This window comes from Heloderma suspectum, chromosome 13 (genome assembly GCF_057233095.1).
Source record: "Heloderma suspectum isolate Gila_16-S chromosome 13, 16-S_ref, whole genome shotgun sequence".
NCBI lineage: Eukaryota > Metazoa > Chordata > Lepidosauria > Squamata > Helodermatidae > Heloderma > Heloderma suspectum.
This window is the reverse complement of record NC_139470.1, coordinates 10,780,525-10,793,351: the sequence shown is the minus strand read 5'-3', so window position 1 is coordinate 10,793,351 and position 12,827 is coordinate 10,780,525. Positions and strand designations below refer to the sequence as shown.

The 12,827-nt window shown below is 45.5% G+C and overlaps 1 protein-coding gene across 2 annotated transcripts in view; it reads right to left on the bottom strand.

The window, feature by feature from the left end:
• The window catches only part of ADGRD1 (adhesion G protein-coupled receptor D1), a 304,783-nt gene that overhangs the window by 138,705 nt on the left and 153,251 nt on the right, over nt 1-12,827 (bottom strand). For both annotated transcript variants that reach the window (XM_084820329.1, XM_084820331.1), the window contains one exon: nt 8,393-8,516. In XM_084820329.1, coding sequence (XP_084676455.1) covers nt 8,393-8,516 — 124 coding nt within the window. The remainder of the gene's footprint in view (nt 1-8,392; nt 8,517-12,827) is intronic.

The following is a 12,827-nucleotide window of genomic DNA, read 5'->3' as shown; positions in this document are numbered from 1 at the left end:
TTCATATATTAGGGGAAATAACGTTCACAATATTAGGAAATATTTCTATTAGCAAAAAAAAAAAAAAGTGCATATTAGACACAAATGCATACAGAAATGCATAGATTAGGAGAAATGTGCACAAAATGCTCATGAATTTGCATGCAAACTTTTAAAACAACATGCTCAAAATTTCACTGAAACGAACTTAAGAGAAAGTTGGGAGAGAAATCGAAACTGACGGATTTGTCCAAACTTAGCTCTGTCTCTGACCTATGGGCCCTGTTGCCACAATCTTTTCTAATAAGGACAGAATGTTGGGGGGGGGGGAGGAGGGGAAAGTGGGAGGGAGGAAGAGAGAGAAACATAAGCCAGGCTGAGAAAAATGAAGAGTGCTCCCATGTGCACTGTGGTGGTGTTGAGTTGGCCCCTAGAATTGACAAAACTTACTTTTCTGGCTTGAAAAGACTTGTTTTAGAGACTCACTTCGCATTCAAGTTATCTTGAAAGAAGGCGTTCCAAAAGAGTAAAAACCCCACAGAGAAACAGGTGGAAAGCAGAGGCCCCTACAGAGCCTGAAATACACTTGCTTAAAAGACAGCTGCCTTTTGATCAGCTCAGGATGTGATCGCCAGCTGTTCTGCTGCGGCTCAGAACAACACACCAAAAAGAAGGGCTGTCGAAACACCTTCTCCAGGTGAGACTCTCCCTGCTGGGTCAACGGCTTATGCTTAAACCTTTTGACAGCCCCAAGATCGGTACATGCCTGCTCGAGAAAGCCTTCCCTCTCCGTTTGGTGACTGGATTTACAGAGATCCGCGAGGGGTGGAAAAAAGAAGAGAGATCATTAACTTTCAGAGATGGTTGTCAGCCAACAAGACTTTGCGACTCCTGTGCATTTCTCATCACTAGACAGAGTGCCTGTGAGTGGAGATTTTACACAGCACTTCCTGGGATCATGTCCCCCTTAATATCTATCATTGCCACAGTGTGAGGAGAACTTTGCTTTGTACTTATTTGACATCACCTACCATTTCTGCTCCCAAAGAAATGGCAACAGCTCAATTTAATCTAGAGACAGATAACAGTTTGGAGCATTGAAGGTAGTATAAAAGAGATGTTGCCTCCAACAGGATCCATCCTCCTCCTGGTATTGGTCTTGTCAGACAGATTGTTCAGGTTTTGCATGCTTCAAAAATTTGCAAAACCTGGTAGGGAGTGATCCCTTTCCACAGGTTTGGGGTCCCCCTTCCAGGAATGAGCACTATCCCTGCCCAAAAAACAGAGGAAACCATTGGAGTAGAGTCAACATCAAGGGTGGGCATGGTTGGGCACCTACCAAGGGCCCACACCCCAGCAGGGTCCCAATGACCACAGCCCCCTGGACTCCTCTTCACCACTGCAACCTTCTTGTTCACCTGCCACTTGCTCGTGCCCAGACAATAGTGGTGGTGAGGAGGAGGAGCAGGAGATGCCCCTGACTACTTGTTTACTGACTCTCCTCCTGCCAAGCAAAAGCAAGTAAGTGGTTGCAATGATGAGAAAGAAGATGAAGAGCAAGAGCTGTTGGTGGCAATGGTGATGAGAAGATAGACCCACTGAAGAAGGGGACCTATTGAGGGTATCTTACCTAAGAGTCCTCAAAAGCCTGGAGCCGGCTCTAATGGGGGGGGGGGATATGAGCTGAAATAGTCCATCCACTTAGGATTGGGAGAGAGGATGTATAGCCGAGCAGCAGCTTCTTTTTTCTTTCTTCAACTTGTTAAAAGGCCTGCCTGCAATGAGGCAGTAGCAACAGGCTTCCTCTTCTCTCCTCTCCTGCCCCCCATCTGTCGGGAGCTGCCAGATCCCTGCATGGCTGCCCCGATGTGGTGAACCACTGATCTGCAGTTGGCAGCCTTCTCAGAGAAGTATCTTCAGGCCCTGGACTGACACTGCTCACCCAGGCTGGCCATTGGACTCTTGTGGGCAGGAATAAGTATAAAACAGCTTCCTGTTTCAATTAAGCCTTGCTCAAGCAACAGGGTCTTCCTGAGGTCTGGTGTGTGCCTGTATCCTTGGTTGTTCTTTGGTTCCGACTTCTAGCTTGCTCCTCAGCCCTGCCGCATGGCTTATCCTTCAGCCCTGCCGCCTGGCTTATCCTTCAGCCCTGCTGCCTGGCTTATCCTTCGGCCCTGCCACCTGGCTTGCTTCTTGACACTACCTCCTGCCTGTATACTTGGTTGTTCTTTGGTTCCAACTTCTCACTTGCTCCTCAACCCTGCCACCTGGCTTATCCTTCAGCCCGGCCTCCTGCTTTGCTCTGTGGTTCTGAGTTATCCTGACTACTGGCATGTCCCATGGCTCCTGATTTCTCTGCTTAAGGCTCACCTTAGACTGATGCCCATGGCCCAGCCTTGGCACTCTCAGAGGCATGCTGGGAGTGGGGGAAAATGTGACAGCAGCCAAAGCTTTTGCTCTAGCTGCTATGGATTTAAATCTAAATGTGGGAGGGTCAGGGTGAGACGGAGGAAGCCTACAACCACCCTCACGATCCCTGGGTTTTGCAAAGTTAAAGGAAGACACAGCCCCCACCCCTCTGAAACTGCTGCCCCAATTCACCGTCTGCAAAGAGAAGTGCTGAGTTGGGCAGCAACCTATTTCATCTCATCCTGATCAAGAATGAGCAGAAGGTAGGTGAGGATCTAATGGTCATTCTCCAGGTGATCTCCAGGAGAGCGGTAAGGATTTGTGAGCCCCGAACATTAAACAATATAACAACGTGTTTACATACAACATAAACACAATGTAAAGCCACCAAATTAGGCTGCTGAAATCAAGAAAGTTTGGTGGGGGAGAGTGGATTTCAGGGGTGAGAGGATTGTGAGCTCAGTTTTGGTGCTAGAACCTTGGGTTGAGCATGTGCCCAAGGGCATTTTAAGGGCATGTCTTTCCTCTTGGGTCCAGTTGGTAGATCTTGCGGTTCTTGTAATAAACATAGTAGATCTCGAGAGCCTTAAGTCTGCCCACCACTGACTTAAAATATTTACACCCCACCTTTCATGATAGCTTCAAAGCTGTCAGGGCAGAGGAAAGAGTGGGACACCACAGTCAAGGATCTCTCTCTCATACAACCTTCAACACTTTCAAAGTCTATCAGTTCCCTCCCTGAGCTATGCTATTAATGGCAGACTGTGCTTTTAAACTTGGATTTTGCCTTATTAAAAAGCAAAGAGAAAAGCTCTTAAAGCAGCGGGGAACAGTTTTATTTTTTTAATAATAATAATAATAATAATAATAATAATAAAGTAAGACTCAGAGCTGGATTTTTTATTTAATTGCAATGAGTTGTAAATGTTTCCTTTGATTTATTATCAGAACATTTTGCCTTCTCCAGTTCTGCACGTACAGAATTTTATGTACTTGGTGTAAAATCTGATATTTGGCATGGGATCCTGGAAATTTTTTCTTGTTTCTTTTTTATATGTATGCTTTGTTTTTGTTTTGTTTTCTAGCAGATGCCATTGTGGAAATTTATTTATTTATTCCCATTAATTATATATGCTGCCTTTCAGGATACACACATCCTTCTAAGGCAGCTTACACACAACACCAAAATAATAACATCACAGTAAATGATATTCACAAATAAAAACTCATCGGCATTCTTCCCACAGGATATCTGGAGTCAGGTGGCCCTGTGAGGGGATGGGCAAGTCCACATGGAACTGATCCTTAGGACTTCTTCATCTCCCTCCCTCCAAATCATCACACATGTTATGATCATGACCACAATCTGGAGATATGACTGGCTGGGGAATGCTGGAGTTGTAGGACTTTTTTTTCTGTCTAAACATTCATAGGATTGTGCCTTAAGTGTAAAACTAACTTGTCATGTAGACAAACAGGAGAAAGTTGTTGCCTGCATGCCGTGCTCATCAGCTTCCGACAAAGCATCCGGTTGATCCCTGTTAGGAACAGAACACTGCACTAGATGGGCCTTTTGTCTAATCCAGCAAGATGATCCTTAGGTTTTGCATCTCCTCTCCATTCCACCCTTGTCTTTACACTGTTCTTTCCAAGTTTGACAAAAGCTCGTCTCGAATTACAACAAGCAACTAGAGCATAAGGAATACAAGATCCAAACAACGGAGCATACGTATAATGCCCCCTTCCCTCCCCCCAAAAATAAACCCCAAATGTTTGTTTATTTGATTTAATCAAACACAGAGTCCTAATCTATTTGCATTGTGTATCGTGGACCCTGCACATTTCCAATAATGCCTGTATCATGATTAGCATTCTCTGTGCACCAAATATCACTTTCTTTGGTTGGAGTTGCTGGGCATTTTTTTATATTTCTCTTCAGCCAGGGAGAGCTGGCAGTTAGCCATGCAAAAGAAGGCAGATTCATTCTTTTTAAAACAATAGGTTACCCAATGTACTTCATTGTCTTGAAAGTGAGTACATATTTCTGCATATTTATAATGTTATTATATCAGCGTCCCAACAGAGCTTTGTGGGAGTAAGGCTGTATGCATGGAGAGAGAATTATACTGATCTCTTGGGCTCTCATGTCATGTAACATGAGCAGACTCTTTAGGAAACTTCTTGGAAAGCTATGGGAGGAAGAAACGTGAATAACTGGGTGGTTTAAATCTGTCTTGCTGTCCAAACTGAGAAGAGGCTATAAAAACAAGCTAGCAGGGAAGAAACATTTGCCCTGTTTTGAGCTGTCCATTCTTTAAGTTCCTCAGCAGAATAATAATTAAAAAGAGAGAGCTTCTTCTCATATGGGTACGTGTCTCTCAAGGACTCATATCTTAAATCTGGCTGGAATTATAAATGGTGGTTAAATGGCTCACAAATCCATCATGAGATCCTTCGTGGTATTTTCTTCGCTGCTTCTGGATTTTGTGGCTTCTCTGGAGGCCAATTCACACATCACCGAACTGGCATGCACAAGGGCGGAGGGAGAGGGGGGATCCAGGCTGAGTTTGTTATGCAGCAGAGTTCTGTGACTGGGACATAGTCAGCAAGACTACCTGCAATTCTGTTTGTTCATGCTCTATACTCATATACATGCACAGCCGAATGCTGATCTCAGTGGGCTGGTAGGTACATCTGCTGGCTAGTAGAAGCCAGCCAACAATGCTCATTAAAGTAACATCTTCTAGCTCTCAGTACGCACTGAAGAACCCCCTTGAGCTATTATCTAAACAAAAGACTAGAGGGAAAGGTTGTCACCTCATTCAATGGCCATAGTGGTGCCCTTGAAATTGGGGTCTGCCTGTTGCTGTTTTAAATTATGGTGATTGATTGATTTTTTACCTTTTTGGTAATGATTTTTTAACTTTGTTTTAGCTAGTTCGAGGTCTGTCTTCCTTGAGATTACCCTTTGGCCTATTGAATATTTTGGTAGATATAATTGTTTGGGATAGAAATGTTCAAAATGAAATACAGAACTAGACTTTATTAACAAATGTAACAGAACTCCTCAGGAATTGAACAAGGCATATGGATGGTTCTCTTGCTACAAAAAGGAAACTGCCCATAATCTTGATTAAGACGATAAGAAGAGTCCTGCTTGCCAAACCCCCATAGGTCTGGTCCACTCGTTACAGGCCTATTCATATATCTCCATAAGAACATCAGAAGAGCCCTGCTGGATTAGACCAAGGGTCCACCTCGTCCAGCATTCTGTTCACACAATGGCCAACCAGCTGTCCAATCATCCCTCTTTAAATGTAAAGGAGGGCAAGAAGAATGGGATTTCTACTAGATGCTATGTCATCCAACATCGATTATGGATTTAAATTAACATCTACAGATGTATGTCATTTGTGTTATGAGGGATAATCACTGTTAGGGATGTGCAAATCAGGAAAACGTGAGCTCACCAAAATTCTCCAAATTCCATTTCAAAGCTAGTTCCAACTTGACTCTGTATCAAATTGCAAACTATGGGTAGTATCTACTGATAGTCTTACTTAGAGTAGACCCATTGAAATGAATAGGACTTCAGTTAGTTGTTGCCAACTTAAGTCTCATTTATTTCAATTGGTCTGCTCTAAGTAGGACTAACATTGGATACTACCCTTTACTTTTTCCTTTTCCTGTGAAAATCAGCGTGCGCCTATTTTTCCAAATGTACTCATCAATTGTGTGTATCTTTGAAATGTACAGATTCTTCTCCATTTTTTAAAGTGCGTTTGCGTGCATTTGTCAAAAGTTCGCATTTGTTCATGCACATTTTTTCATATGTATGCATGCTGCCGAATGCCTTTTGGGGGGAGGGGGGTCCGCAAATCACATGAAAGCTCAGAAATGTATGGACTTCAACTGCAGATTGTGTCTGAGTCCATGTTCAGTTCAGAAGGTGCAAACTGGGTAAATCCTGATAAAAAATGAACTGAAACTATTTTTTTCATACATCATTATGTGGGATCTGTGCTTACAGAGAGAGAGAGAGAGAGAAGAACCCTACTGAGTAAAACAAATTTTGGGGAACTATGCAAATATTGGCAATGGGGAAGCACTGTGTTAGAACAGTCTGTGAGGAGAAACAGACGCAGAGAGAAAACACTTGAATGCTAAGCCAGTATTTAATGACTCCTGGGACCACCTCTCTCTATTCACACTTGCAGCTTTTCCCGTTAATTGTAATTGTAACTGTCCTTTCCTTAACAAGGCCAATCAGTTCCAAGGCCTCTGGCAAAGAACATGCGGAGTTGGACTCCCAATTGCCTAGATTTCACAATGTAGAAATATTGCATCTCCAGCAGCTCTTGCATAACCTACCAAACCTCAGATCCCATTTGGCCAACTCCAAATAAGCAGTCATCTCATCTTCGGATGCCACCCCCAGCATTAACTTCGAGACGGAGAACCCCCTAGCATTACTAATCAAGAGGCATGGTGCAGGAATTCCATCTACAAATCACATACCCACCAACAGGACCTCTGTTGGTGATGGGATACTGTCGAGGTCGGCCCTACCATGAGGCAGAATGAAGCAGACTTCTCAGGTGGCCGATGTTGGAAGGTGGGAGCAAGGTGTTGGAGGAGAGACCTGTGTCCCATGCAGCCTACTCTGCACCTCTTAACTTAGCCTACTGCCTTCAGGTGTGGTGAAAAACCATGTCCCATCATCAGTGTTGAAGAAACATTCATCTGCCAGTCCATCGGCCAGTCTTCACATGGAACAGGAAGGGGTCTTCGCATCGTGTCCTTCACATTGTCAAGGGCTCCTTGGAGGGCTCTCTCAGTCTAATCCAGTAGCCAAGTCCAGACACAGACAAAGGGATTCTTTTCAAAGCTTTATTCTTCTTTTATAACTTAATAACTCTATAGGTAGCAACTAGATTTGAGCAGCAGCATTCCTATGCCCTAAGTTGGAACAGTTGGTCCCCGTTTGAAAGGCAATTACTGGCAGACCCCTGAATATAAGGACTAGGGAGAATCCCTCCCTTTTCCCTTGGATCCTCTGGGCGCAACTGTTCTTTGAGCGCGAACCCTTTGGCACAGCTCTCTGTGTCTGCGCCGCGCATCCACCCAGTCTGCTATCTGTGCTGAGACACTCCCTGGACTGCTTTCTAAACTAGGAATGTGGGTGGGAGGAAGCTCCGTCAGCTGTTGGTCCTGGGAAAAAGGAGCGCGCTCCTCTCCCGAAGGAGCGACTGCTCTTCCTCAGCAGCAGAACTACTCTGGGAATCTATGGGCTCAGTGTCCACCCTGACACACATCAGGCAGCAAAATGCCCTGAGCTGCCCCTGCATACAAAACAGGGGCACTTCCATAGACCGGAGTGAGTGATTATGATCATATGGGAGCAGGGATGGCGCTGGTGCCCAATTCCATCTGAGAATCTGGCAAAAAAAAAAACAACTCTGCCCACACCCCCAAGCCCCGCTCGCAGAGCCCCTGCCCCTGCTCACCCCCTGCCCACACGCATCCTGGCAATCGCAAAATACGCATATTTGCATGTGCACAAAAATGTGCATTTTCACAAATGTGCATATTCACACACATGCACGTATGCGCATTTGCACAAATGTGCATGTCCGCACATTTGCAAAATGCACATTTTTGTGCATGTGCAAATACGCGCATTTTTGCCATTGCCATTTTGTTTTTCAAGAATGGTGACCATGGAGCTCAATGAGGCTGCCAGGGTGACTGTGGGCCATTCGCAGAGCATGGGCAGGACTCATGCGTGGTCCGGGGACTGGTGAGTGGGGACATGGGCTTGGCAGGAGCCCAAAGACCCCAGACAGGGGTGGGTTGGTACATCCCTATATGGAAGGATCATTTAAGTTTGGTCCCAAACTCTTTTCAGCTAAGCATACTGGTAGACAACCAGGACTGTAGATAGTACGGGATTGTATTTGGCTTATCTCTGGGATAGACCGTGTTCACCATGAACTTTTCTTACCTCGAGCGGTACAACTTGCATCAGTATGGCAAAATTGGTGAGATGGTTACACAGACAGATTGAATAGTTGGGATCCCCGCCTTCGCGCACACAGCCTTCATTAGACCAAACACCACGGCCGCTTCTGCAATCCACAAAAGGACAGGTTTCCCAATGTTCTTTTTTACAAAAACATTTCTACATGCCTTTCCAAGACACATTATAAAAACCATTTTTAAAACCAATGTTTGAATTGTGGGGAGATTGTGTGGAGGCGGGGGCCCCTAATGAAATCCACAAGACACACCTTGGACTCCTCCCAAGTTCATTTCATTCATTTCATTTATTAGATTTCTGTGTCACCCAATAGCCAAAGCTCTCAGGGCGGTCTACAAAGGTTAAAACAAACAAATACAATATAATAACATAATATAAAATCATTCACATGTAAACATATAAAATCAACCATTAAATCCCGTTTTAAAAAGTATATCCTGCCAAATGCTTGAGAGTAGAGGCAAGTCTTGACCTGGCACCATAAAGATGACAATATTGTTGGTCAGGCAGGCCTCAGTGAGGAGAGCATTCAACAATCAGGGAGCCACCACAGAGAAAGCCCTACCTGGCACAAGGAAGAGTCAATGACAGTAAGAGTAGACCAGGTTTCCCAATCTGCTGCCCTTCAGGTTTGTTAGACTACAACCCCCATCTAGGGATAGATGGACTCACCCATGCCCATGCTTGGCGGGCACTCACCAAGTCATCGCTGCTGCCCACCCCCACTTGCCAGGCCACGTGAGCCCTGGAGGGCTCAGCGATCGGTCCAGAAGGACCCTGCAGCCCCCTGCTCCTAGATGTAAGTTGCCATTTTCACGTAAGATGGCAGCTCCGAAACTTCCGTATGTCTAATGTTGCACAGAATGGTGGGTGTACAGGGCCATCTCTCCAACATTAGATGTGTAAAGGGGCCCTGCTGCTCAGTGAGCAGCATCCAAGGGGCTGAGCGAGGAGGAGTCCGCCGGGCTCTCAGGCACTCACAACATCCCTACTCCCATTATCCCTGATCATTTGGGGTATTGCTATCCAAAACATTGGGAGGACACCAGAATGGGGGGAAGACTGCTGAAGACAGCACTGAGCATGATGGCCCAATGCCACGAACTAGTTTAAGGCAGCTTCCTTTGCCTGCATGCCCTCCCTCCTGTGATCTTAGCACTCATTATGACACAATATTTGTTTTCAAAAAATCAGACGTGGAAGATAAAATGGCATCCCTGCAAGAAAATGAGTGGACGAGCCAGCAAGACTCAAGGAGAAATGGGGAATACATGCCTTGCAACCCTACCTAAGAACCAGCAATGAGAGAGAGCTATGCACCCCTCAGGGGACATCATCTTTGAGAGCCAGTGTGGTGTAGTGGTTAAAGTGTTGGACTGGGATGCGGGAGACCTGGATTCTAGTCCTCACTGAGCCATGAAGTGACTTTGGGCCAGTCATTGACTCTCAGCCTAACCTACCTCACAGGGTTGTTGTGAGGATAAAATGGAGAGGAGGAAGAGGCAAACCGTGTAAGCCACCTTGGGTTCCTTCCAAGATGAAAAAAGGCAGGATATAAATTTAAATAATAATAATAATAATAATAATAATAATAATAATAATAATAATAATATCCATCCTACAGCAGCCCTCTCCAACCTGGTGCCTTCTAGATGTGTTGGAATACAACTCCCATCCTCCCCAGGCAATGGCCGTGCTAGCTGGGGAGGATGGGAGTTGCGGTCCAATGCATCGGGAAATTTGGAGAAACCTGTCCTACAGCCATTACGGTGGTAAAAAAGCACTCCAGAGCTGGGGAAAAACATAGAATGCTTGGTCAGTCTTCCCTTCTAGTCTCTATCTTTATTTTCATTCTACAGCCTTAGAGCAACTGATGTAAAACTGAAGTAAATCTCTGTCTGTCTGTCTGTCTGTCTCTCTCTCTCTCTCTCTCTCTCTCTTTCTCTCTCATACACACACACACACACACACACACAATCTTCATTTAGCTGACAACCTTGGTAAACCTTTAACAAACTTGGCAACCTCTAGTTACCTCAGGTTTAGCACACAGATTTCATCCTCAAAGCAAAGCAAAAACAACGAAAAAGATAGCAATGATTTGTTCCAGCAGTTGCTTCATGAAGTTAACGCAACAGGCATCTGTCATAAATACGCAGGTGAAGTGAAGTCATTGTTGAAGTTTCAAATGGAAACAAGCTTTTGAGTTGGGAGAGATGGGCCCCCGTGGAGCTCTCAGAAGAAAGGAAGGGAAAACCTCTCTGTTTAAACTGCCCCCAAACCAAAAGATGTCCCAGAAGAACAGCACGTTCGCTTTCCTCAGACCTTCGCAATGCGTGCAGTGGCGATTTAAACCTGCTGTTGCATCAGAGCAGGATTTGATCAGTAAACTGAGTCAAAAAGACCGATACTCTCCAATAAAAGAGCATTTGAATACCAAGCACACAGGTAAAGAACCCTCTCAGTGCCTGTGATGGTCAGTACTTCCAGAAGCTACTGTAGATGGCTGCACCTGGAGAACACACACACGAGCAAAACACCAAGGAGGCTCTGGATCAACCGTGGATGCAGTCAGTCTTAATGTAAAATATATAACAGAGATAGAAAGACTAGAAATAACATTTATGCTTTTCATTTTCAAGGCGAAGCTCAGAATATTTGTCCCTATAGTACAGTATTGCCTACTCTGACAAGGAATGGTTCTCCAAGGTTTCAGGCAGAGGTCTTCTCTATCACCATCTGCCTGGTCCTTTTAACTGGAGATGCCAGTGATTTAACCTGGGACTTTCTGCATCCACAGCAGGAGCTTTTGCACTGAGCTACGATCTTCCGCCTATGCACAGGGTTCCAGGTGGCCTCTCATTTAGGCCCTGACCAAACCTAGACCTGCTTAGCTTCGGCAATGTCACTGCATCATATGCCTTCAGATCAGATCCCATCTGGGACCCTTGCTGTGCTCTGCAACGAGGGACCCACCACCACCCTGCTGGTTCAAGGATGTGGCAGAAACACCCTGCATTTCCTAGTTTTGCATAAACACATGTTGCTGTTGCAAAACAAACTCTGGGCTAACCAGTTTTAAATTTTGACTGTGTAAATTAGCCCTTAAAGCATACTTCCCCAACCAGGTCCCCTCCCCATGTTTTGGATGACGATTCTCAGCATTCCTGGCAATTGGCCATGGTGGCTAGGGCTGATGGGAGTTGAAGTCCAAAACATCAGGAGGGCTTCAGATTGAGGACAGCTACCTTGAAAGAATTACACACAAAATGGGCTTGGCATCCACCATATGCTATGCAAATGGTATGCACAGGATATCCATTACTGGTGATTGACTATGCAAATGAGGTAATGAACTAATTGCCCACTACTCTTGCTGAAGGATTGCTCCCTAGATGCAGTGCAATCAACTCTTGGACAACCAGCCCAAAATGCTGCCTTGACAGCTTCAGTATTCTTCTGTATCAGTGCAGAGGGGGTTCTATTCTCCAACCGGGAGTCAGAAGTCCAATTTGGGGTGCAAAATCTCTCCCCCTGCCCCTCAAAGAGAATTTACATTGCTGCAATGTGATTCATAGTTATGGCCCACGTGGGCTCAGATATACATGTACATATGACATGGACAGTACATACCACACCAGAGGTGCTGAAGCTCAGGCCTGTGGATGAAATCTGGCCCACCCCAGCGTCAAATCCAGTCCCCTGGGGTGCCCCTGGCCCCATCCCCTTCCCTCCAACCACCAGTCGTTCGGTGGCTTCCCCACTTTTGCAGTTTTTTCCCCATGCGAAGAAGCTGAAATGCCTCTCCTAACTAAGGCTTACTTACTGACAGTAAAAGCTTCCAGCTAAACTATGCTGTAATGTTTGTATTTTGGCCATGCCCCGTTTGCCTTTGGCCTCACCCACCACTGGAATGTAGCCCCCAAGAGCTCTCCAGAATTGAATTCAGCCCTTGGACCAAAAGAGATTCAACACCCCGGAACTAAACTGCGGGTCCTCTATAAGCGATCTCCCCCTTGACAATGTGCAAGCAGCAGAATCATAGAATCATGGAATAGTAGGGTTGGAAGAGGTCTACAAGACCATTGAGTCCAACCCCCTGCTCAGTGCAGGAATCCAAGTCAGAGCATCCCCAACAGATGGCTGTCCAACCTCATCTTGAATGCCTCCAGTGTGGGAGAGCCCACCACCTCCCTAGGGAATGGGTTCCACTGTCGTATTGCTCTAACAGTCTGGAAGTTTTTCCTGCTGTACAGCCGGAATCTGGCTTCCTGTAGCTTGAGCCCATTATTCCGTGTCCTGCACTCTGGGATGATGGAGAAGAGATCCTGGCCTTCCTCTCTGTGACAACCTTTCAGGTACTTGAACAGAAAGCCACTGTGTATTGCTTCTCTGCTAG